The sequence below is a fragment of the Elaeis guineensis genome, chromosome 2, assembly GCF_000442705.2.
Source record: "Elaeis guineensis isolate ETL-2024a chromosome 2, EG11, whole genome shotgun sequence".
In the NCBI taxonomy this organism is placed as follows: Eukaryota; Viridiplantae; Streptophyta; class Magnoliopsida; order Arecales; family Arecaceae; genus Elaeis; species Elaeis guineensis.
The window spans coordinates 13446442-13467998 of NC_025994.2; the positions used below are offsets into that span (position 1 = coordinate 13446442).

The following is a 21557-nucleotide window of genomic DNA, read 5'->3' on the forward strand; positions in this document are numbered from 1 at the left end:
TACTGCCATTTGAAATTCAGTTGAGTTCAACATGATATTCTATAATGTATTGCCAAATGATTTTAGTTATATATTCAGTAATATATTATACAATTCATGCATATGAAATATTGCACATGCAAAAATACAATTGGCTGACTGACAGTGTAGGTGCTAAAAAAAAAAGAAAGAGATAATATATAAAAAAGGTATGTTCTATAAAATATTTAAATATTTTTTAAATATTTATTTATATTTATATTTATAAAGATGTGTTCCGTCAAAAAGGAGGAAAGAAGGAGAAGAAAAAAAAGAAGAAAAAAGAGAGAGTTTCTCTTTCTTCTCCCTCTCTTTTTTAAGTTTAAAAACTCCACCTCCGACCCCGCACAACATGTGGATCTTTGACTAATTATTTTTAAAAATAATAGTTTATTTTTTAAAATAAATTAATATTATTTTAAAAATAATATTTTATTTTAAAAAATAAAATAATTATTTTTTTCAAAAATATTTTATGTTTTCAACAATCAAAACTATATATATTTTATAATATATATATTTTCAAAATTATATCCAAAAAAATTATTTTTTTCAAAATTATTTTTTAAATAATATATATATATATATTATTTTTTTCTCCTCCTACGGTGGAGCGGTAGCGTCGCCGGCGGGAGGGGGAGGGCTAAGGGGGTTGGGCGTTGCCCGGGGGGTGGGGTGGGGGAGGAGGGCGCGGGCCGCCATGGGAGGGGCAAAGGGAGCGACAGTCAGATGGAGGAGGCATGGGTGGTGCCGAAGGGGGTGGGTGAGCGGTGGAAGGGAAGAAGGCGGAGGAACGTGCCGTCGAAGAGAGAACCCGAAAGGGGTGCGTGCGGGGGGGGGGGGGAGATTGCGACGGAGAAGACAGAGGAACGTGCTAGACGGGGGGTGGGCCATTGGAGGAGGTGCGCGTGGGACACATGGAGGATGGGGGGGCTGCTGTGTGCTGGCATGTTTGGGAGGAAAAAATTAAGAAAGAAAAAATAAAAATTAAATAATTTTGTGGGACATTTTTAAATTTAAATTTATGGGTTCAATCCACATTTTCAAATCAAACCTGCCACTCCCGTTCAGCACCGAAAAATATCCAGCTAGATTCAAAAGTCATGGGTTCAACCTACGAATTTAGCCTACGTGACGTCCGAACAGTAGTTTTGAAAAAAATTTTAAATATCTGTATTTTGAGAATATTTTATTAAAAAAATGATTCAAAAAAATCCTTAAATTACCATATGTTTGATCAGAACTAATATAAGTTCAATTAAAACTAGATCCTTCTCGATATTTATTTTATGATTTTTTATGTTATACATAGACTTTTATTTTTTTTTTGTTTATTTTAGGATCTTTTTTTGTTTCACGCTCTTAATTTTTGGTACTAATTTTCCTTCATGGTCTATGCAGCAGATTCACCGCATCTGGAACACTCGTGCATGCAGACGCGAGAATCTATTCACACGGTGCTACTTGATCACATATCTCCTTACAATATTCGAGATGCGCAGAAGGAAATCTAGAGAGAAGGTTGAAAGATTCTATACGCACAAAACATATAAAATTGAATGTGATATCCATTGCTTACCAACTCACCATCATCCAATATTGCGGAGCGGATAAGGGTTCCCGTGGACAAAACACGATTTTCAACGAACGACATATCTCCTACGAGCCCACCAAACGAACCATTCGACTTTGTCGACTAAAACAAACAATATGTTTTAACTACCCTTTCTACAGAACCACTTGGCAATAAATAAAATATTTAGGGAGGCGTTTGGTGTGGGAGGATGGCTTCAAGATCAAAAATAGAGACGACGAGATAACTATATTTAGTTGCATCATAGCGATCGTACATGATAGTGATCTCAAATTATTCTCACTTCTCAAATCATCATTAATCAACTTAGTGATTGAAAATATATCATTGAGAATATATATGCAAGATCATCTTAAGAAAATGATCTTCGTTTAAAATTAGAAAATAAAAATTTCTTTCGATCTGACAAGAAAAAATCATAGATCAATACATCATTAATATATTATATCAATATTATATATTATCTTATATTGACATTACATATATAGTATTTATGATGTATATTATATTATAATATATTATTAATCATATTATTATTTTTTAGTTTTTTTGAAATTATAACATAAATATATTACTATACTTTATATTGATATTATGAAACTATTTAATATGTTATTTCTATTTACCTTATTTTTCAAATCAAAATGAATAATAGTACTAAAATAATAATATATTATGGTAATTATAAATGAAAATATTAATTCTATTAGATAAATTAATATATTTTGATAGGATAAATAAATGTATTTTATAGAATTTCTTAATAATTTATTATAATATATCTTTGTATGAATAAGAAATATATTTTTAAAGATATATCATTGATAGTTTTGATATTTTACATGATCAATGGTCTTAAATTCTCACAAAATACCTAATATGTTACTCATGGATATTTGAGGATGTTTAGTTATTGGAATATAGCAATATCCAATGTGGTTATCTTGTAGATCATCGAGGATCAGATTATCCTTAGATAAGGATCCTCAATAATTGATCCTATTTGGGTCATTAGACTTCACCTATATTTAGGGACTATACAATTACCAATTACATCCGAGATCTTTTGCTCGGATATCATTTATAATAATTTAAAATCTCATCCATAAAAATTAACTGGAAGGTATTAATTGAGTTTCTTGGCTCTGTATAAGTATACAAAATCTTCTTAACATATAATTAATGAGGGAGTAAACACAACATGGCATGGACTGTGACAATAACCATTTGTTACGAGGTGGTCCTGAGAAATAAAGCAAAATGGGATAGATAACTGAGTCGCCGAATCTCAAATTAAAACACATTATCTTCTCGATGAATCTTCATCCGAAAAATTAGGATTACCAAGTGAATAAGCATAGACAGCCCCAGAATAGAAGGGAACTACAAAATTGGTGGTTTGCGAGTTTTTGGACCTATTTAATACTTTTGCCTTGCTTCAATCCATCTTAACCCTCATAGTTAGGTCAATTCTTGCAGTTTGACTAATGCAAGTGTTATTGTAATAATTCTCTTTCAGTCCACCTCACCAAGAAACCCACCAAGTCAAACCTAAAGTTGAAATAGGATCCTTCCACTTAATCAATATTGGAAGGAGACACATTAGCATCAATGCTCGAAAAAATTAGTCATGCTGCAATCATTAATCAAATGCACATGTTTGCTTCATCCATTTGGATCAGCGTTGACATTTGAAAAGAAGAAAGAAAAGGAAAAACGTTGGTATGTTGTCCTTGTACTTCGTTCAAATGTTCAAATTAAATTATATATTAAATATATTTTTGCCCTCACCGTTCTGATTACGTAGTGCTTGCGTCCTAACAGTTTTAGAAGACAGCATTTTTATCACCTTACAAGCTCGCACCAACCCAAAAAACCTCAAATCCAACCAAGACGCTACTGCCGTGTATTACCAGGCCTCGGACACCTAATGAAAGACGGAAAATATTCTTCGGTGTGCCGGACCATCCAATAAAATGTTATCGCATCGTTCAGAGAACTTCAAAAAAATTCCAATAAAAGTTGATTAAAGATAGCTAATCATGATTAATTATATATTTTATTTTCATTCACACTTTCCAATCAAACGGAAAGTTTTGAAATTTTGAACCACCAAATAAGATGCCGACGTTTTACCTACAGAAGACTCTAAGAGTGACAGGTGAGGAGTGCCAACATTCCTCTAACCAGTGAAATTTTTAGAAGGCAAAATGGGAATTGAGTCTAATCGACTGATTTGTTTTATGTGAAAAATTTTTTCCTATTGAGATTTTTTTTTTTTCTGAAAAACTGATACTTAGGTATATGATGCTCGAAAAAATAATTTTACATGTTTGATTGATTATACAAAAATAATATATTTCAGAATAATTTATGTTTGTTCAAACGTCTATTTTTTAAGAAAAAATCTTACTTCATTTTATTTAAAAACTTAGTGCTATTTTTTTTTAAAAAAAAATATCTCGATTTTCAGCCAATGGAGATTGGACTTTCTTTACGTCCCATACGGATTTCTTTTCTACGGAACATCAGATGTTTATTCCCCTGGAAAAGCTAACTTTCTATCTCTTCTTTAAGAACTCCGACCAAACAAGCAGCATTTCTATATTTTCTCATTGACTACAGTTTCCTCCTCCTCTCCCGGCAAACCAAGCGAGTCCTTGGTAGGTGTAGAATGAGAAGTGGATGGCCGTGGTTGGTGAGCTGAGAGTGTACATAAATAAGGACAGCAAAGCGAGGAAACGGCTCCATTGAGATATTGTGAATTTGTGATCATGGGAAGGCTGGTTGCCAAGATCTGGAATGAATCTAAAAAGATGTGGCAGATAGGAGGGGCTGCAATACTTATAGGAGTGTTGCAGTTCTCCATTGGCTTTGTCACTGTGGCCTTTGCTGGACATCTTGGAGTTGTCGAGCTTGCTGCGATCTCCATTGCACAGAATGTCATCGAAGGCTTCGCATATGGGATTCTGGTAATCGATCTGCTAGCATCTGTGAAGACAGTTATTCTTATGATTCAAGAATTCTTTCTTGTTTTTCCCATTTTGTTGAGTGAGTTTTATAAGTTAAAGACTCATGCTTGTTCTCCTTCATCAATCTGCAAGATATATATGTTTCATCACCTGTATCATGGTAGAAATTCCATAGAGAATATCCACAAGTCTCTATATGTGAGACTACATGATGCATCACCACAGAAGGCACAATAGACAAGTTGTCACAATTCAGTAATATACAAAGATCACCATTGTATATGTCATGGATTTATTTGAATAATATTATCTATGATTGCAGAATCATACAATTCAGTAATACAATGTGATATAGCTTTGAAATGTTCATAGTCCATCGTCCTATGTCTCCTTTTTAATATATCACAAGAACGCGTTAGGTGTCTCTGGTCCTTCTCTTAGAAGTTAACCCATCACCAACTCCATTGGATTTTTAGCTTCCTAAGCCATGTACATAACCGATTTAGAATTTACTTAGCAAATCAAATAGAAACACTCATAGCATTTTCTTCGGTTAAAAAGAAACATATTAAATGAAAATATACAATAACATAAATAAAAGTTAAAACAATAGAGAAAACAACTGTAAATGAGAATAACTAAAATAGGTTGGCCATCTACCTTGTGATTTTTTTTTTTTAATTTTCCCGGAGAAGGTAGGGGACAACACTGCCAAACTCTCAATGACTTTAGCAACTATACTAATAAATAATTTATGAATAACTAACTATACCATCTATGTTCTGAATCCAACAACTTGCATCCATAGCATTAAAACAGCTAAAAAGACAAAACCATTCACAGTTGTTCGATGACACGCTAACAAACTAAATGATGCGTTAGAGTAGGTATTCCTACTTGATTGTGACGATTTATGTGCAGTTCATTTATTTAAGCTCTCACAGAAACTAAATGAGCCCTAAAGCAAGTATTCTTAGTTGATTGTGACTATTTATGTATAGTTCATTCTACTTAACCTCTCAAAATATTTGTGTATGTTTCTAGCATAAAGAATATACCATTCATTAATTTTCATGTCCCAAGATTTATTTATAGATCTTTTATTCCATGAAACTCATGCTGTCATGATAACTTTAACAATGTAAAAAAAACATGGATTTTTGTTGGAGTGAAAGAAAAAAGCATGTGTTACCCTGGTGGAAAGATGCATCTTCTGGCAAAAATGTTATACTGTTCTATTGCATTTAGGAAAGGAAGAAAGAAAAAGATTATCTGAGCCATGCTATTCCTTGGTTTTCTAGCTATCAATTTTCAGTCAACTAATTGCGCATCATCTCTCTGTAGTTAGGCATGGGGAGTGCCTTGGAAACACTCTGTGGTCAAGCTGTTGGTGCTGGCCAGCTTCATATGCTAGGAGTCTACATGCAAAGATCATGGGTTATTTCTGGAGTCACAGCAATGGTTCTAACACCAATTTATGCGTTCACATCACCCATGTTAAAGCTAGTTCGACAGTCGAAAGATGTATCAGAAGTCGCAGGCAAATATGCTACATGGACAATCCCACAATTATATGCCTATGCCATGAATTTTCCTCTGCAGAAGTTTTTCCAATCTCAGAGCAAGGTCTGGGTCATGGCTGTCATTTCTGGTGTGGTTCTGGGCATCCATGCTCTGCTAAATTGGATCCTTGTAATAAAAATGGGTCATGGGTTGCTGGGTGCAGCAATAGCTGTGGACGTTTCTTGGTGGCTTATAAATTTGAGTCAGATGATTTATCTTGTATCTGGCTTTTTCCCTGAAGCATGGCAAGGCTTCTCTCTCTTGGCATTCCAAAATCTGGCAGCTTTTGTCAAACTCTCACTTGCATCAGCTGTAATGCTATGGTAAGTACACCTAATTCCAAAATATTCACAAAAAATGGACAATATGCCTACTATTTGAAAATATCCATATTCTCTACCTCTAACTGGACTACACTGATGACAGCTTGGAGCTTTGGTATTATACTGCGGTTATTATTCTGGTGGGTTGTTTACAAAATCCTAAAATTGCAGTCGGCGCTATTTCTATCTGGTTAGATATTTCATCCTCTGAAGATACCTGCTCCAAGAAACTTACTACTGTCTAAAACAGCATTATATATATATATATATTTTTTTTGAAATGATATTACAGTTCATATCAATTGGTCATGTAAGCATAGGATGTTTCTATCTTCAAAAATTTCCTTTAGCTGATCCATTGCCCATTCTGTATGTTAGCATGAACTATCAACTTTGGGCATTGATGATTGCTCTTGGTTTCAGTGCTGCAGTCAGGTAAGCATTACTTCTTGTCACTTGTTTCCAGCTCCTGGCATCAAAGAGCTACTGCCACAAGTGACTTGAATATATTGTTTGTTTCTTGCTTAACAGTGTACGAGTATCGAATGAACTTGGAGCAAATCACCCAAAAGCAGCAAAGTTTGCAGTAGTTGTTTCAGTTTCCACATCAGTCTTCTTTGGGCTCATTTTTATGGTCATGGTTCTCATCTTCAGAGAGCACGCACCAAAGCTTTTCACAAATGTACCTGAACTGGTGAGGGAAACATCAAAACTGGGATATCTTCTGGGTGTTACAATCTTTCTCAACAGCATTCAGCCTGTTCTCTCTGGTACAATCTCCCTACATTGCTAAAAATGATGCATTAATCTTTGGATAGTGAAAAATGGTCATAAAGATTCTTTGGTCCTTTAAGAGCCTGTTTCGCTATTCCTACAGGATTGGACTGAAAATCTTATAGGATTTGTAGCTTGGACCATCCTTTAAGCATAGTTTTGTATCAACCAAGCTCCACCAAGCCCAAATCCTGTGAGAAGAAAAAAAAGGATCTCCATAGATCTTTTTTTTCCCCCTAAAGGCTAGCATCTGGGTTGGATTTGGACGGATTGTTAGAAAATGCAAGCTCGATAGACCAACAGACCTAATTCCTATAGAATTTTCAGCTCAATCCTGTAGGAATATCCAAATAGACCCCAAGCAATGGTTTTAATCCACTAAAATTTGCAGGAGTGGCAATAGGAGCAGGCTGGCAAACCTTGGTTGCCGTTATCAATATAGCATGTTACTACCTGATTGGGTTGCCCATAGGAGCCCTTCTTGGCTTCAAGCTCGAGCTTAGAGAATGGGTAAGACACTATAAGAATGATCCTATTTTCTGTTCTCTATTTCTGTTGATAATTAAAAGAATGACATCATGTTGGCCATAGCATGATAGGGGATGATGTAAAAATATGAGTGTATATTTACACGTGCGCGCGCGCATGTGTACCAATGTGTGTGTATGATATTTACTAATTTATTTATGTTATGCAGGGCATTTGGGTTGGAATGCTAACTGGAACTCTGTTACAGACCGTTATTTTGCTAATGATTACATACAAAACTAAATGGGAAAGACAGGTAGCTCAGATCATATTACTTCTGAACTTTTTATTTCAATCTCCTTAAATTGATTACATTATTTTGCACGAACAAATCAACAACAATTCCACATAAAATCTTGAATTGTAATAAAAGAAAGGACCAAAAAAACATAAATAGAGGAACCTTGAAGGAGCCTTGATATGTGAAATCTGTAATGGACTTCACAAAACATGATCTCACTATATATATACATCTGAAAATTTATCATATGCAAAATGGGACTGTCATATAAAAGAAAACTACTGTATAAAAGGGAAGAACCTTTACTAAAATCTGTCTAAATATGGTTACAGAGGAACTAGTATTCTAGGAAAACACTTTTCTCAATTATGTATCCCAAAGAGGAGTTTAAATATCCATTGCCACCAGTTTGTTCTTGAGAAAAAAGGCTGATCATGACTCCTTATGTGTCAATCCAAACCTGATGCAGCTTGTAACACCAGTTTCAACTTTCAAGTCACAGCATGCAAGATTGGAATACTGCACTGTGGCCCTTTTTTTGGCCCTCCTTTTACTCTATGACTATAAAAGTTTCTGAATGTTATGCAGGCTATGCTAGCAGAGGAGCGCATCAGGACATGGGGAGGACAACATGAGTCTCAACAAGCTTTGCCAGAATAGCTAGGCAAAATACTCTGCGAAGGTAACCCAAAGAGGCAGAATCCAGAAACTGGAACAGAAGGTTAAACCTTCATGACTTGAAAAACATGCTACCTTGTTTTATATCTTAATAGCACCTATCTTCGACTGCGTTTACTGCAATACCAAGATTGCTTGGGCTCAGATTCCTTACTCTCATCAGAAGCTGCAAAAGAAGAACTAAGCAAAACCAATGAGCTCTTATCAGTAAATTGTATCCTTTCAACATTCTTGACTTTGCTCCTGCAATTGGAGCAATTTGGTGCCTCTATTTTGCATAATGAGGCCCATTAATAAGGAAGTATCTATTTCATTTTCTTAATTCCACAATGTATGAAGAGATAATTTATAATCATTTTTTTAAGAAGCATTGAGAATTTGTAATTGTTCACTTGGTCTCAGTGATCCAAACTTATATAAGGTAGAACATTTCCCTGTTCTTTAATACTCTTTTGCATCTGAAGGACTGATTCCATAAACTTAAGTTGCAATGCTGGAAAATATGACACATCTATTTGGTGACATAAAATTTTGCAGTGAAGCATTCCAGTACCCTAATGTTAACCACTGAGCTTTATCCCAGTTGGTTGGTTTTATTCATCAGACAATAATCCATCTATACATCCACCCATAATGTAGAACATTTCAGCAGGGTACTGTTGCTAGATTGTTGCTCAAAAGGAGAAAAGGAAAGAAAAAAAGATTGATAGTACAGCAATTAAGCCCTCCAATTAATAAGTCCTGGTTAATTTGTGAATCCCTGGGTATTCCAGGATTGCTTATCTCAACTCAAACTCTAAGTGGTTTAATGATTAGCTGTTATAACTATAATCAAAATGACCATCGATCGAGGAACTCTAAATCTCAGCTTCACATCGAAACACCTAGCCACAAAATCCTAAGCTTCCAGAATTTTAGCCACCTATTAAAGCATTAACTACCATAATAATACAATGAGAAATACCCACTGACCCTAATCATCTGATATTGTGCATGAATACCGTGTTTTGCATAATATATTCAATCAAAATACTTGAATAACTAACATTGGATTGCATATGAAGTGAATATGCAATGCTAGAAACGCACAATCAAATTTGATCAGACATGATCAAACCTCCAAAAATGTTGGGTATTTTGATCCGATTGAGTTGCATCATAGAATTTATATGATGTTAAAGCAGCATGTAAAAGCATTATAATGGTTTCAGAAGCTGCATCTTACATTGCATCAATGCATAAGGGATTTTAGAAACAAGCATTATCCTATTTTAATGACTGTTACTTGACAGGAAGAACCACTACTACTTGACATTCACATTATTCATCCAATAAAGAATTTTTTTTTTTTTCCAAAAACAATTCTCAGTATCAAAGATCAAATTGGGTTTTCAGAGGGTTTTATAATTAGGATCGAACGACCTTCGCAAATCATCACACCTTAGCTATAGGAAATCAGGACATCATCATTCATTGGACTTATTAAATCATACTCCATGGTCCATGTAGATCACTCATAGCCATGTATTGGTAAGGAAAGTCACATCCCAAGACTCAAATCCAAAACCTCCACAAAGGAGAGGATGGGTGACAAGCAGGATGGATACTGTATAATTCGTGAACTATTAATTTTTTACTTACAACCTTGTTTACTTATTCATTACTAATAGCAAAGTTGAAAATAAAGCAAAAGCTGGCCAACTAAACTATGTTAGATATTTCCTAATAATCACTTAAACCTAGGTCTTTGCATTACATGAAAATTTACTTTGTCTTTTATGAAACCTGAAAAATTGAACATGAAATTTTAAATGAAATTTAAACATCATTCCTATTCTCTTTGCTCATGGAGGGAACTGGGATTAGTATTGGATTCTTAGAGAATATTAGAGGATGGAGAGGCTGGTATAAGGGAGACCTCTTAGGCATGGGAACTTTGCATATTATAACCATTTCAAATATTTTCACTTATGTTATTTAGCCATAATGTTTTTTTTTTTTTTTTTTTTTTTGTTGATAACATCCTACTTGTAGGTTAAAGGAAAAATTTATTATCAAGTCAAGTGGACCTTCAAATATGTAAAGATTTCTGAGTTAAAAGTTTCATTTTAAGATTGAACTATTCATCCTTGTCATTTGAATATGTGTAGGACAAAATTATTTTGACGCTGCAAGATGGACCCCTTTGGATCACTTATTTTTCATCTTCATAAAAAAAATATCCAGTGATGCAAGTGGTTCTGTGGCCCCACATCCAACTTGGACTCAACCAGCATCTAAATTTGATACCCAAACCAATGGGCGGACCGGCTAAGTATGGATTTCACAAACCCAGGCCCAGCTCAGCCAGATTTGAAATAACTCATTGTGCACATCAAAAGAGAAACCCTAGGAATTATCCGACCATGCAAAATTCTTTGTGCACCGCAGGCGGTATAGAAAATCTGATGTGGAATGCACCGGCTCGTCCGATTAGTCTACATAGTCATTACTTTCTAATACGCATTTAATACCTATAGATCGGTTTTTTTTATTTAAAAATTTTGTATGACGAAAATATCTCTGTCCTTTGAAAAAATTATGACATTCTATATCCATAATATGCATAGGATATCATAATTTATTTTCTAAAGAACAGGAGTATTTTTGTCATTCAAAATTTTCAAACAAAAAAATCGATCTACGGGCATTAAATGCATGTTGGAAAGTGGTTGAACAAAAATGTCCCTCTCATATTATGATATCTTAAGCCATATTATGATATCCTGGACTATATTATGCCATAGGATGTCATAATTTTTTTCAAAAGACAGGAGTATTTTTGTCATACAAAATTTTTAAATGAAAAAATCGATCTGCAGATATTAAATATGTGTTGAAAAATCATAACTACGTAGATCAATCGGACGAGATAATGCACACCATATCAGATTTTTTATACCATGTACAGTGCATAAAGAATTTCTCATCCCATCGTATGTACGTGATTTGACGTAGGCCAATCCCTAGGCTTGGATCTTTAATCTTGAAGGCAAGTTGGTTCTACCCAATAGGCCCCAACTTGACTTGACGCACTTGAAGCCAATTCCTCTTTTTTTTTCTCATGAAAAGATTGGAATATATATATATATATATATATATATATATATATATATATATATATATATATATATATATAATGATCTTATCCAAGTAGGTCAACTGCTTTAGCCATCTACTCTTCAACTATTCTTCTAACGTTACATGACCTAATCCACACACTGATCCATAATTTAAAAACATCCTGGAAATTATTAGTTTATTTTTAGAGAAAGAGTTCAGCAAAGCCCCACCTATACTTCTTTTTTATATGAAGAAAAAGTAAGGTGTTCTTCTATTTGTCCATACACAGTCATAGGAGTGAATGAAGTCATGGGAGTCACATGAGTTCAAAATTTGACTCATCAGGTTTAGGTAGACTTTGGACTTATGGCAACTGCCAAAACCCCCACATCCAATCTTTTTTTTTATCCTCCACTTCTTATTTTGTGAACTACGCTTATGCCCTTTAGGTTAAACAATTAGTAGACCACAGAACCAAATCGAATTTGGTTGATTTATATCGACCTTGATGTGTTTCTAAACAGGAAGCTTGATAGTATTTGGTGGGTCGTAACCATGAACGATAAATGTATTACTATTTTTCTACAAGCATTTAAGAAAAGACATGATAACGAAGGATGTTCACTACCATAAAAATATGTATACTTGCTATATGGAGATAGATTCCAATAATCTCATGAATTAAATCCTCACCATTGAGAAATCAATCTATTATATCGCATTCATTGCAAAGTGATCTATTTAATTTTCGAGTAGTGTTGGATGTATATGCTTACGTGTTGAACTAAAAGGATGGATAGATGTGATCACATGAGTGAAAAAATTGATCGTCTAGCGGACAACACTCTCCTTTTGTCTCTTCGTTAAGAGAGAGACAAACCGGTAAGAATGCACTTCTATTAAAGAAAAGAGTGAAACTTTACCAAAAAAAAAAAAAAAGAAAAAAGAAAAGCGTGAAAAGCAACTTAGTGTTTTGATACTATTATTTTTACTATACTCATGACTTTAAAGGCAAAAAAAAAAAAACTGAAAAGTAAATATGTGATAATATATTTGAAAAGTGCTTTCTAACTGTGAGAAAAGAGTCAAAATAAAAAATTTATTACTAAAAAATCTAATTTCTATTTTTTTTTTTTTTTTGATATAATTGGATGGACATATAATTTTAGTGTGTGCACAGTTCATAAAATCAGCGTATATAAGGTCCCACAGGGTTGGCAGGCATAACTCATTCGAGCAACATAAGCCACAATCCAGTCAACCGTAGTATTCGTTTTCCAAAAGATATGCCAGATATGTATTTTGACTGAAAGATGAAGAGCAGTTCATATGTCATGGAGAAGTGGATTAGCTTAGAGAAGAATTTTTTTTTCTTCTCTATAAAAAATTGAGAGAAGATGGATTAGCCATTTAGATTGTCCACGTAAGCAACATATTATTACATATGAATATCATTTAGATCAAAATCAACCTGCAATATGATACATGTCTAGGCTCTTCTATCTAATAATTTTTAATTCTTCAAGCATTGAATTAAAATATGATGTTATTAAAGTCCACTTATATGGTTTAATTAAATAATATTCTTAAAGCTTGATATTATTATCTCTTTGTAATAAAAGTCCATTCATATTTGTAGTTAAGAATATGAATGGACATCGAAAATTTGGATTAATATTATTTTATTATTTATATTTTTTTAAAAAATAATTTATTATATGATCTAAAACCCATGTGCAACCTTGCCGACTTAAAACTAGTTTTTTAAAAAGTAGATCAAATAGTTCAATACGGGAAGTCTCCAAGTAATTTAAAACTTTGCAAGGTAACTTCAAGGAAGATTTGGTTTACCAACTTAAATAAGGAAAAAAAAAAAAAAAAAAAAAAGGGGATGTGAGCAAATGTTCAAAAGTCATGAGTAAACCATCAAATTCCTTGTACTTTACGTGAGAAAGCCAAGTCGCGGATCCAACGCTTTGGCAGATCAAAGCCCATGCCGAGTCCAAAAGTTCACATTCCAAAACTACAAACTAAGCCATAAAGTCATGACGAAAGATCAACTCTCGGGTCCCAACGAAACTCCTGCGAAGCTTCCCCTTCTTCTTCCAAACCCCTGCCGCAACTTCTACGCAACTCTTCTCACTTCTTTTGTGTCACCACCATCTCTTATTAATGTTTACTTCCTCCTCCACCTTGCCATTTGCCTAACGACAGAATCAAAATGGCCGACGTAGCAATCTCAAAACAATCCAAAAGGTCGTCTCGCAAGAGCTTCAAGCTCAAGCTCCCCTTCCTCCGCCGCCAGGCCGATGTCTCGATGCCCACCGAAGTCTCTCCCCCCTCCTTCCGAACTAAGGTGGATCGGACCGATGAGCTTCGTGAGGTCTTTCGACACTTCGATCAAGATCGAGATGGTAAGATATCGGGAGGAGAATTGAGAGCCTTCTTCTTGTCGATAGGGGAGGAGATTCCGGCCGAGGAGGCGGAGGCGGCGATCACCGAACTTGACTCGGATGGTGACCGACTTTTGGACTTTGGAGACTTTGTGGGGTTGATGGAGAAGGAGTTGGGAGAGGAAGAGGATGAGGACTTGAGGAAGGCGTTTGAGATGTTTGAGGTGGTGAAAGGGTCGGGAAGGATTACGCCCAGGGGAGTGCAGAGAATGCTCAGCCAGCTCGGCGACGAGCGGTCTATCGAGGAGTGCAAAGCCATGATAAGGGCTTATGACCTCGACGGCGATGGTGAGCTTGACTTCCATGAGTTCCACCGGATGATGAACTAAAGTTTTTGTTGGCTAAAGAGTGAGAGAGTATGTGCGTACAAATTAAGAAACGTTCTCTCCACTGCTGTTTGTCTCGGAACAAAAGGTTTGCTCATGACATGAGATTGTATTCCATCTAGTTTTGTGTTGTGATTACTGTTGAATGCTTGTGTTTTGATTGTAAATGGGCCGCGTTTGTGGATGCCAGGCCAATTTAAGAGTACTGGATTTTTAGTGGTTTAGGTGAAATAAAGGTTGCTACCGTGTAACTTGCTTCCCAAGTGTTCCTGTATTCGGCTACAACAACCAATATATGTCTTCTTTTAAAATTCAGAAAGCTAGTTGCTAATTTTTATACTGAAGTGACACATATTAAAATATGGGATTGAGATTTTTCTTTTTTCTTTCTGAGAACATATCTTTTTTACGTTTCATATATAGCTGATGTAGAAATTAACATATGCAAGATCCTCATATACTTCTCTCATTTGAGTCTTTGGTTGTTACAAATAATATCCGTGATATCCGGGACTGGTGCTGTGCCTAGTCCACTTGATCAGCCCAACAACAAGAGAAACAGACCAAAAAAAAAAAAGATTTGTACACAAATTTTAAAGCACTGATGAAGAAAAAAATCGATGGAAGAAGAAGACTCTTGATGGGAATCTTTTTTCTTCAATTTCTCTAGAAGATTTTGATGTCGAGAAGGAGTCTCAATGCCCCTCTTCATCTTATTTAAAGAGCCTCCAACCCCTTTAAACACCACCACCGTTGGCTTTTGAATCATCACCAAAGAAGCTCCCTTTTTCTTCTTCTTCTTTCGGAAGATTTTCACTGAGTTCACCCAAATCAAGGCCGAACCACCGCCTAAAAGTGGGGTAAGAGCTTTAGATCCTTTGATTAACCTTCTTCTCCCTTTTCCTTAGCTGTTGGATCATGATTCTCGATTGGCCATCACCGGATTTTTAGATTGGAATAAAAGTCCTATTTTTTCCATATTTTTCCACTATTTTTCATTAATTTTTCACCTTTTGATGGTTGGTTGTCGATCTAGAAGGCTCCGGTTGCACCACCATGGCCTGCATCCCTAGTGGCAACCACTATTATCAAGAAGCCTTCCCTATTTTTGGAAGGAGGGGATCAAGAAGTCCCCTGTTTTGCCAAGAGAGAGAGGAAGACGAAAAGGAAGGATAAAAAAAAAGGGAAAGAAAAATAAGAAAGAAAGAAAAAAAATAGTAAAAAAAATTTCTCTTTCTTTCGTCTCTCCTTTGTCTTCCTCACTTTCTCTGTATAATTTTCTCTCTCTAAAATTATTTTTCTCTCTATTTTCTCTCTCTGTATAGTTTCTTTCTCTAGGATTGATCTAATAAAAGATTTTCTTTCAATAAATTTGATTGATCCTCATGAAGAAATTCTGACTATAATTATCGAATAGTGTACTAGCCTCTATCTTGACTTTTATTAGATAATACTGATTTGATCACCCTCAATTCAATTGAACAACTTATATCTCAATTTGATCTTGATCAAATGAAGTTAAGTAGCCAAACCGATCTAGACCATTGAATACGATTACCTGTCAATCTTATCTTTCTTAGTTAATATTTTTTTTTTATTTACTAGATTTGATTCTATATAGGGGTATCGTCATCTTGACAAGAAGATGTTTAGTAGTGGGATACTGTAATACGATCTATAACTGAAGATTTTGAAAAAAAAAATTTCTAGAATTATTTGTATTTATTAGAATACATGTGAGATAAGTAATGCTTCACCTAATCTAAATTTATAGACAAATTGTAAAATATTTTTTATTAAACTTTTTATGATTTAAGAATTTGATGTATAATATTTTGAATTGTTGAATGTATCTTTTTTTTGAAATGTTAAATAATTTATGATCGAATATATTGAATTTTATATGAATTATACTCGATTGATTTCGACATTGCATAGTTTTATAAATTATTAGACTTAGAATATGAGATATATTTTTAAAAGAATATTTTGATTTGAGATAGATTTTGACTCATTATCTGACTATACGTCAAAATCCTACTAGTAGAGATTGTATTTTAGTATGTTGATACTCTATCACTGGGGGTTATACGGTGATGCTTTGATTTAGTTCATGGCCATCGAGATGTATAATATTTTGAAAGAGAATCGATTTATAAATAAAATTTAAATTTTGAAAAGACTGAATTCACATGAATCTTATTTTGATTAGTATTGTATATTTTAAATTAAATTTTGAATCGATGCACTTGTATACTTATTTTTAGTATATTATTATTGTTTGATCTATCTAGTTAAATAATTATTGCTTACTGGATTGTCTAGGTCATTACTCCATATTCTTACTATTTTTATAGATTCAGAGATTTTGGAATTCATAATGGGAGAGCGATTAAAAGTAGAATTAGAAATCTTTATTTTAGATTAGGATTCGTTAAAGTTTTATGTAAAATTTTAAAATATTATTTATAAAATAGTTAATTTAGTTATTTGAATTAAGTTAAAATATTAATTTATTAATTATTTATTCTATATTTGCTTTGTGATATCCTGAAAAGATATCTTGTATGCTTGTAGAGAGAGTTCTCCATGAGTATGTAGTGATTACTGTGATCTTTAACTCACGTTCTCGGATTGGAGGCATAACAATTAAAATAAATAAAATTTAAATTTTGAAAGGATTGGATCTGAATGCTTATTGACTAGAGAGGATCGTATATGTTGAATTGATTTACCCTACATGCTTATTATTAATAAACTATTATTGTTAGATTTATTTAACTAAAGTATTCAATACTTACTAGACTATCTAGCTCATTACTTTATACTTTACTATTTTTATAGATTCAGAGAACTAGTTTATTTTGGAGATCAATTATGGAAGGACAATTAGAAAAAAAAATTAGTATCTTTATTTTATATTAGAATTTATTGAAGTTTGTTGCAAGACTTTAGAATATTATTTTGTAAGATATTTAATTTAGTTATTTGAATTAAGTTTGAATATTAATTTATTAATTATTTATTTTGCTGCTGCTTTATGATATCATGATGAGATGTCGTGTATGTGAACAGTCCTCCATGAGTATATGGCGATTATCGTGACCTCAAATTTATGATATTAGGTCAAGGGGTATGACAATCAATATATCATCAGAGCATAAGTAGACAAATTATGATGCATAAAATCAGATATAAGATGAGTGTAAACGAGTAGACATTACAAATATTGGAACGATAACTTATGTTGATTATAATATAACTTTAGAAATTTAGATTTGATACAAATGTGTCAGTGAATTTTGAATCAAAGTGCATAGTAGAGGCATGGTGATTTGAATTATTTTTAAGTTGATCATAATGATAATTTAATTTGAAAGAGGCTATTATGAAAGACTTGATCACGAAATTAAAGGATGACTATGACTTAGAAAATACCTTTAAATTTTTGAGGATTTCGATAAAAAAATTTTGTGAATGAATTTTTTTTTTTAAGAAGAGAATGTAATATCCTAGACTGTTGCTGAGCCTGATCTACTTGATTGGCCCAACCACTAGAGAAATGACCCAAAAAAAGATTTGTGCATGAATTTTAAAGCACTAGTGAAGAAAATTGAATGAAAGAATAATGATCTCAATAGGAGTCTTCTTCCTCCCATTTCCTTAGGACATTTTAATGTTGAGAAGGATTCTCGGCATCCCCTCCCAATCTTATTTAAAGAACCTCTAATCCCCTTGAACCCTACCACCATTGGCCTTCGAACCATTGCCAGAGAAGCTACCATTTGCTTTTTTTTCTTCCTAAAGTTTTTCATCATGTTCACTAGAATTGGGGCCCAATTCACCACTAAAAAGTGAGGTAAGAGCCTTAGATCCTTTAATTAACCTTGTTCTCCCTCTTCCTTAGCTATTGGATCATGATTTCAACCAACCATTACTAGATTTTTGGATGGAAAAAAAAGTCCTATTTTTTCATCATTTTTCTTTGATTTTTCATCATCGACTGTTATTGCCAACCACCGGTCTGGAAGGTCCTAGTTGCACCACCTTGGCCTGCATCCCCAACGACAGCCACCACAATCAAGAAGCCTTCCCTATTTCAGGAAGGAGAGGATCAAAAAGTCTCCTATTTCGCTAAGAGGGAAAGAGAAAGAAGAAAAGGAAGCAAAAGAAAGAAACAAAAGAAAAAGAATAGAAAAAAGAAAGGAGAGTTTCTCTCTCTTCTATCTCTCCTCTCTCTTCCTTACTTTCTTTCTTTAGTTTTTCTGTATTTTTTCTCTCTAGAATTATTTCTCTCTACTTTTCTTTTTTTTGAAAAAAAAATTTAAAAATTATTTGGATTTGTTGGAGATATATCAGGTAAGTAATGCTTTTCTTTTCTATATTTATTAGTAGATTATATAATATTTTCTATATTAACTAGTTATAATTTATGAATTTATTGGATGATATTTTGAATTGCTAAATGTATCTTTTTCTGAAATCTTAAATAATTTATGATTGAATGTATTGAATTTGATATGGATTATATCCAATTAATTTCAATGACGCATAGTTTTATTAATTATTCAACTTGAAATATGAAATATATTTTTGAAAAAAATATTTTGATTTGTGATAGATTTTGACTCATAAATTGACTATGTAATAAAATCCTTTGAGTAGGGATTAAATGCTAGTACTTGGATATGGTAAACACTGATACTTTGATAGCCTGTAAATAAGACAGTAAATACTGGTTCTTTGGTATCTTGTCAGTGAGGATTGCGCATTGATAATTTGATACCTTACTAGTGGAATGGTTAAATGCTAATAATTTGATACCCTACTGGTAGGAGTTGTACACTGGTACTTTAATATTTTGTTATTGGAGATTATAGAATGACATTTTGATTTAGTTCATGGTTATCAAGATGGACATGCTATTTTGAAAGAAATTGATTTATGAATGAAATTTGAATTTTGAAAGGATTGAATTTGCATGCTTATTGATTTAGTTATTTATATTAACTTTGAACATTAATTTATTGATTATCTTTTCTACTGTTGCTTTATGCTATCGTGATGAAATGCTTTGTATGCTTGTGGAGATGATTTTCTATGAGTATGCATCATGATATTGGATTGAGGGTATGATAATATCAAATTATCTAAATCTAAATTTACACACTAAAATCCATCAAGACTAGCCGAGAAGATATATTTTAGATTCTTTAGTTTTGCATAAGTACCAAAATTCATTAAATATACAGCTAATGTGGGATTAAATACATGCCTATGTTATCCTCACAACTAAGTGTAGAGAAGTTTGTGAGAACAAGTTTTCTTTTTTTCCCTCTCTCTTGGAGATATTATGTAGGAAAATCATCATCAGCACTCAATATAGTCAATGTAGGATTAAACACATGCCTATATTATCCTCACAACGAATAGTAGAAGTTTGTGGGAATGAGTTTACATTTTTCCCCTCTCTCTCTTGGAGAAATTATGTAGGGATATCATCGTCAGCATTCAAATCCTAGATCTCTTCCCACTGGAATCCCAACCGAGCTTATAAGGCTGGTTGGTGGGACTTGAGATAACTAATTCTGAGTCATTCTAGGGGTGGTATTATGAACTGTGATCAGTGGTCACATGTGTGTTGAGACTTTGCAAAGGAATTGTAGATCGAGAGCAAAAAGTCAAGGAATCTGCGGCTGAGTTTTCTTTTCTTCTCCTCTTTTTCTTCCTCCTTTGGGATGAGTTACTAATGGCAGAAGTATGTGGTTTAACTTTAGATTAGTCATTAAGCATTTCTGATAAAATACCTAACTAATTAATAATTTTATAACTTACTAAATACTCCATTCTGTTACCCAAATAAATTTTACAGCATAGTTTAATAGCATTTAACCCGTTCTCTTCAGAAAACAGTAACAAGTAAGTTCTTTTTCTTCTCCAACTAAATATTATAAAGAAAAGTAACCCTACAAAGACATCAAGAGCCATGTACGAGGGAATGCTTGCAGTCAGCCTTGCCCAAAAGAATAAAACAAAGCATTGTTTAGAATTTAGAGGAACAGAATGGGCTTCTTTGCAACGCGTGGGTGCCCTGAAATGTCATCTAGATCGATCAGGAGCCATTCGATTGGGCTACAGAGTCACATTAAAGGCCTGCAGACTTATGCAGCTTCGCAAGCCCATCAGTTCATTTTAACCTGAACAATACTCCTAACATGCATGTATTCTTTGTGCACATATATAGACTGAAAAATATAATAATAGATAGTTGATCACTTCATAGACAGATTATTCTTCGTACAAGAAATATTGAATTTTGATGATGAATGATAAAGTAATTTACATATGAAAGCTCAGATCAATTTGAGCTGAAAAGTATTGCAAAGGTTCATAAATAAAAAGAAAAAAAATTATAAGGACACCCCGTCAATTTAGGGCCTATCCTAGAGTCCGTCGATTCTAATTGATCTTGTCAATCATCTCCATTTAACAAAATAGAGTAATATGTCCATCTCATGATAGCATAAAATTATATTATAACCCAAATGCCCTTCGCATTCATTGTTTGTAGGGTGAGTTTCAAATCTTGGTATATGATTCATAGCTAAAGATCATCCAACATGCAAATCCCAAAGCACTCTGAATTCCTTCATTTATCTACCTACACAAATCTCAAAGCATCTTTAGTATATGATTTATAGTTAAGGATCATTCACTGTGCGAATCTCAAAATACATCGAACTCTTTCATTAATCTTTAGTACATGGCCCATAGTTAAGAATTACCCATCGCACAAATCAAAGCACTCCAAGCATCTTTATTCATTTGCCGGCATAATTCTCAAAACATACTTAGTATATGGCCTACAGCGAAGGATCACCCATCGTGCAGATCTCAAAGCACTTTGAGTCTCTTCATTGATCCACTTACATAAATCTCAAACCACCATTGGGAAATGGCCCATAAAAAAAGATCACCCATCATG

At 33.7% G+C, this 21557-nt stretch overlaps 2 protein-coding genes across 3 annotated transcripts; both read left to right on the plus strand.

Annotated features, from left to right (window-relative positions):
* Positions 1-4210: 4210 nt before the first annotated feature.
* LOC105060010 (protein DETOXIFICATION 33) lies at positions 4211-9128 on the plus strand. 2 transcript variants are annotated; one of them, XM_010943563.3, is made up of 8 exons: positions 4214-4584; positions 5929-6470; positions 6574-6660; positions 6849-6905; positions 7002-7240; positions 7636-7754; positions 7942-8028; positions 8602-9125. In XM_010943563.3, exons 1-8 carry the CDS (start codon positions 4387-4389, stop codon positions 8671-8673), a joined length of 1401 nt encoding a protein of 466 aa, XP_010941865.1. In that variant the 5' UTR covers positions 4214-4386; the 3' UTR covers positions 8674-9125. The 2 variants fall into 2 exon arrangements, with proteins under 2 accessions (XP_010941919.1, XP_010941865.1); XM_010943617.3 differs by lacking the exons at positions 7636-7754; positions 7942-8028 and having other exon boundaries at positions 4211-4584; positions 8602-9128.
* A 4748-nt stretch (positions 9129-13876) lies between these two features.
* Positions 13877-14916, plus strand: LOC105060001 (putative calcium-binding protein CML19). The gene has a single exon (XM_010943550.4). The coding sequence runs from the start codon at positions 14015-14017 to the stop codon at positions 14573-14575; it is 561 nt and encodes a 186-aa protein (XP_010941852.1). The 5' UTR covers positions 13877-14014; the 3' UTR covers positions 14576-14916.
* The last annotated feature ends 6641 nt before the right edge of the window (positions 14917-21557 follow it).

Excerpts from the sequence above, each read along its gene's own strand:
- LOC105060001 (XM_010943550.4), top strand. The coding sequence starts at position 14,015 with ATGGCCGACGTAGCAATCTCAAAACAATCCAAAAGGTCGTCTCGCAAG.
- LOC105060010 (XM_010943563.3), top strand. The coding sequence starts at position 4,387 with ATGGGAAGGCTGGTTGCCAAGATCTGGAATGAATCTAAAAAGATGTGG. Across the intron at positions 4,585-5,928 it reads GCTTCGCATATGGGATTCTG|TTAGGCATGGGGAGTGCCTT; the intron begins GTAATCGATCTG and ends ATCTCTCTGTAG. Across the intron at positions 6,471-6,573 it reads GCATCAGCTGTAATGCTATG|CTTGGAGCTTTGGTATTATA; the intron begins GTAAGTACACCT and ends CACTGATGACAG.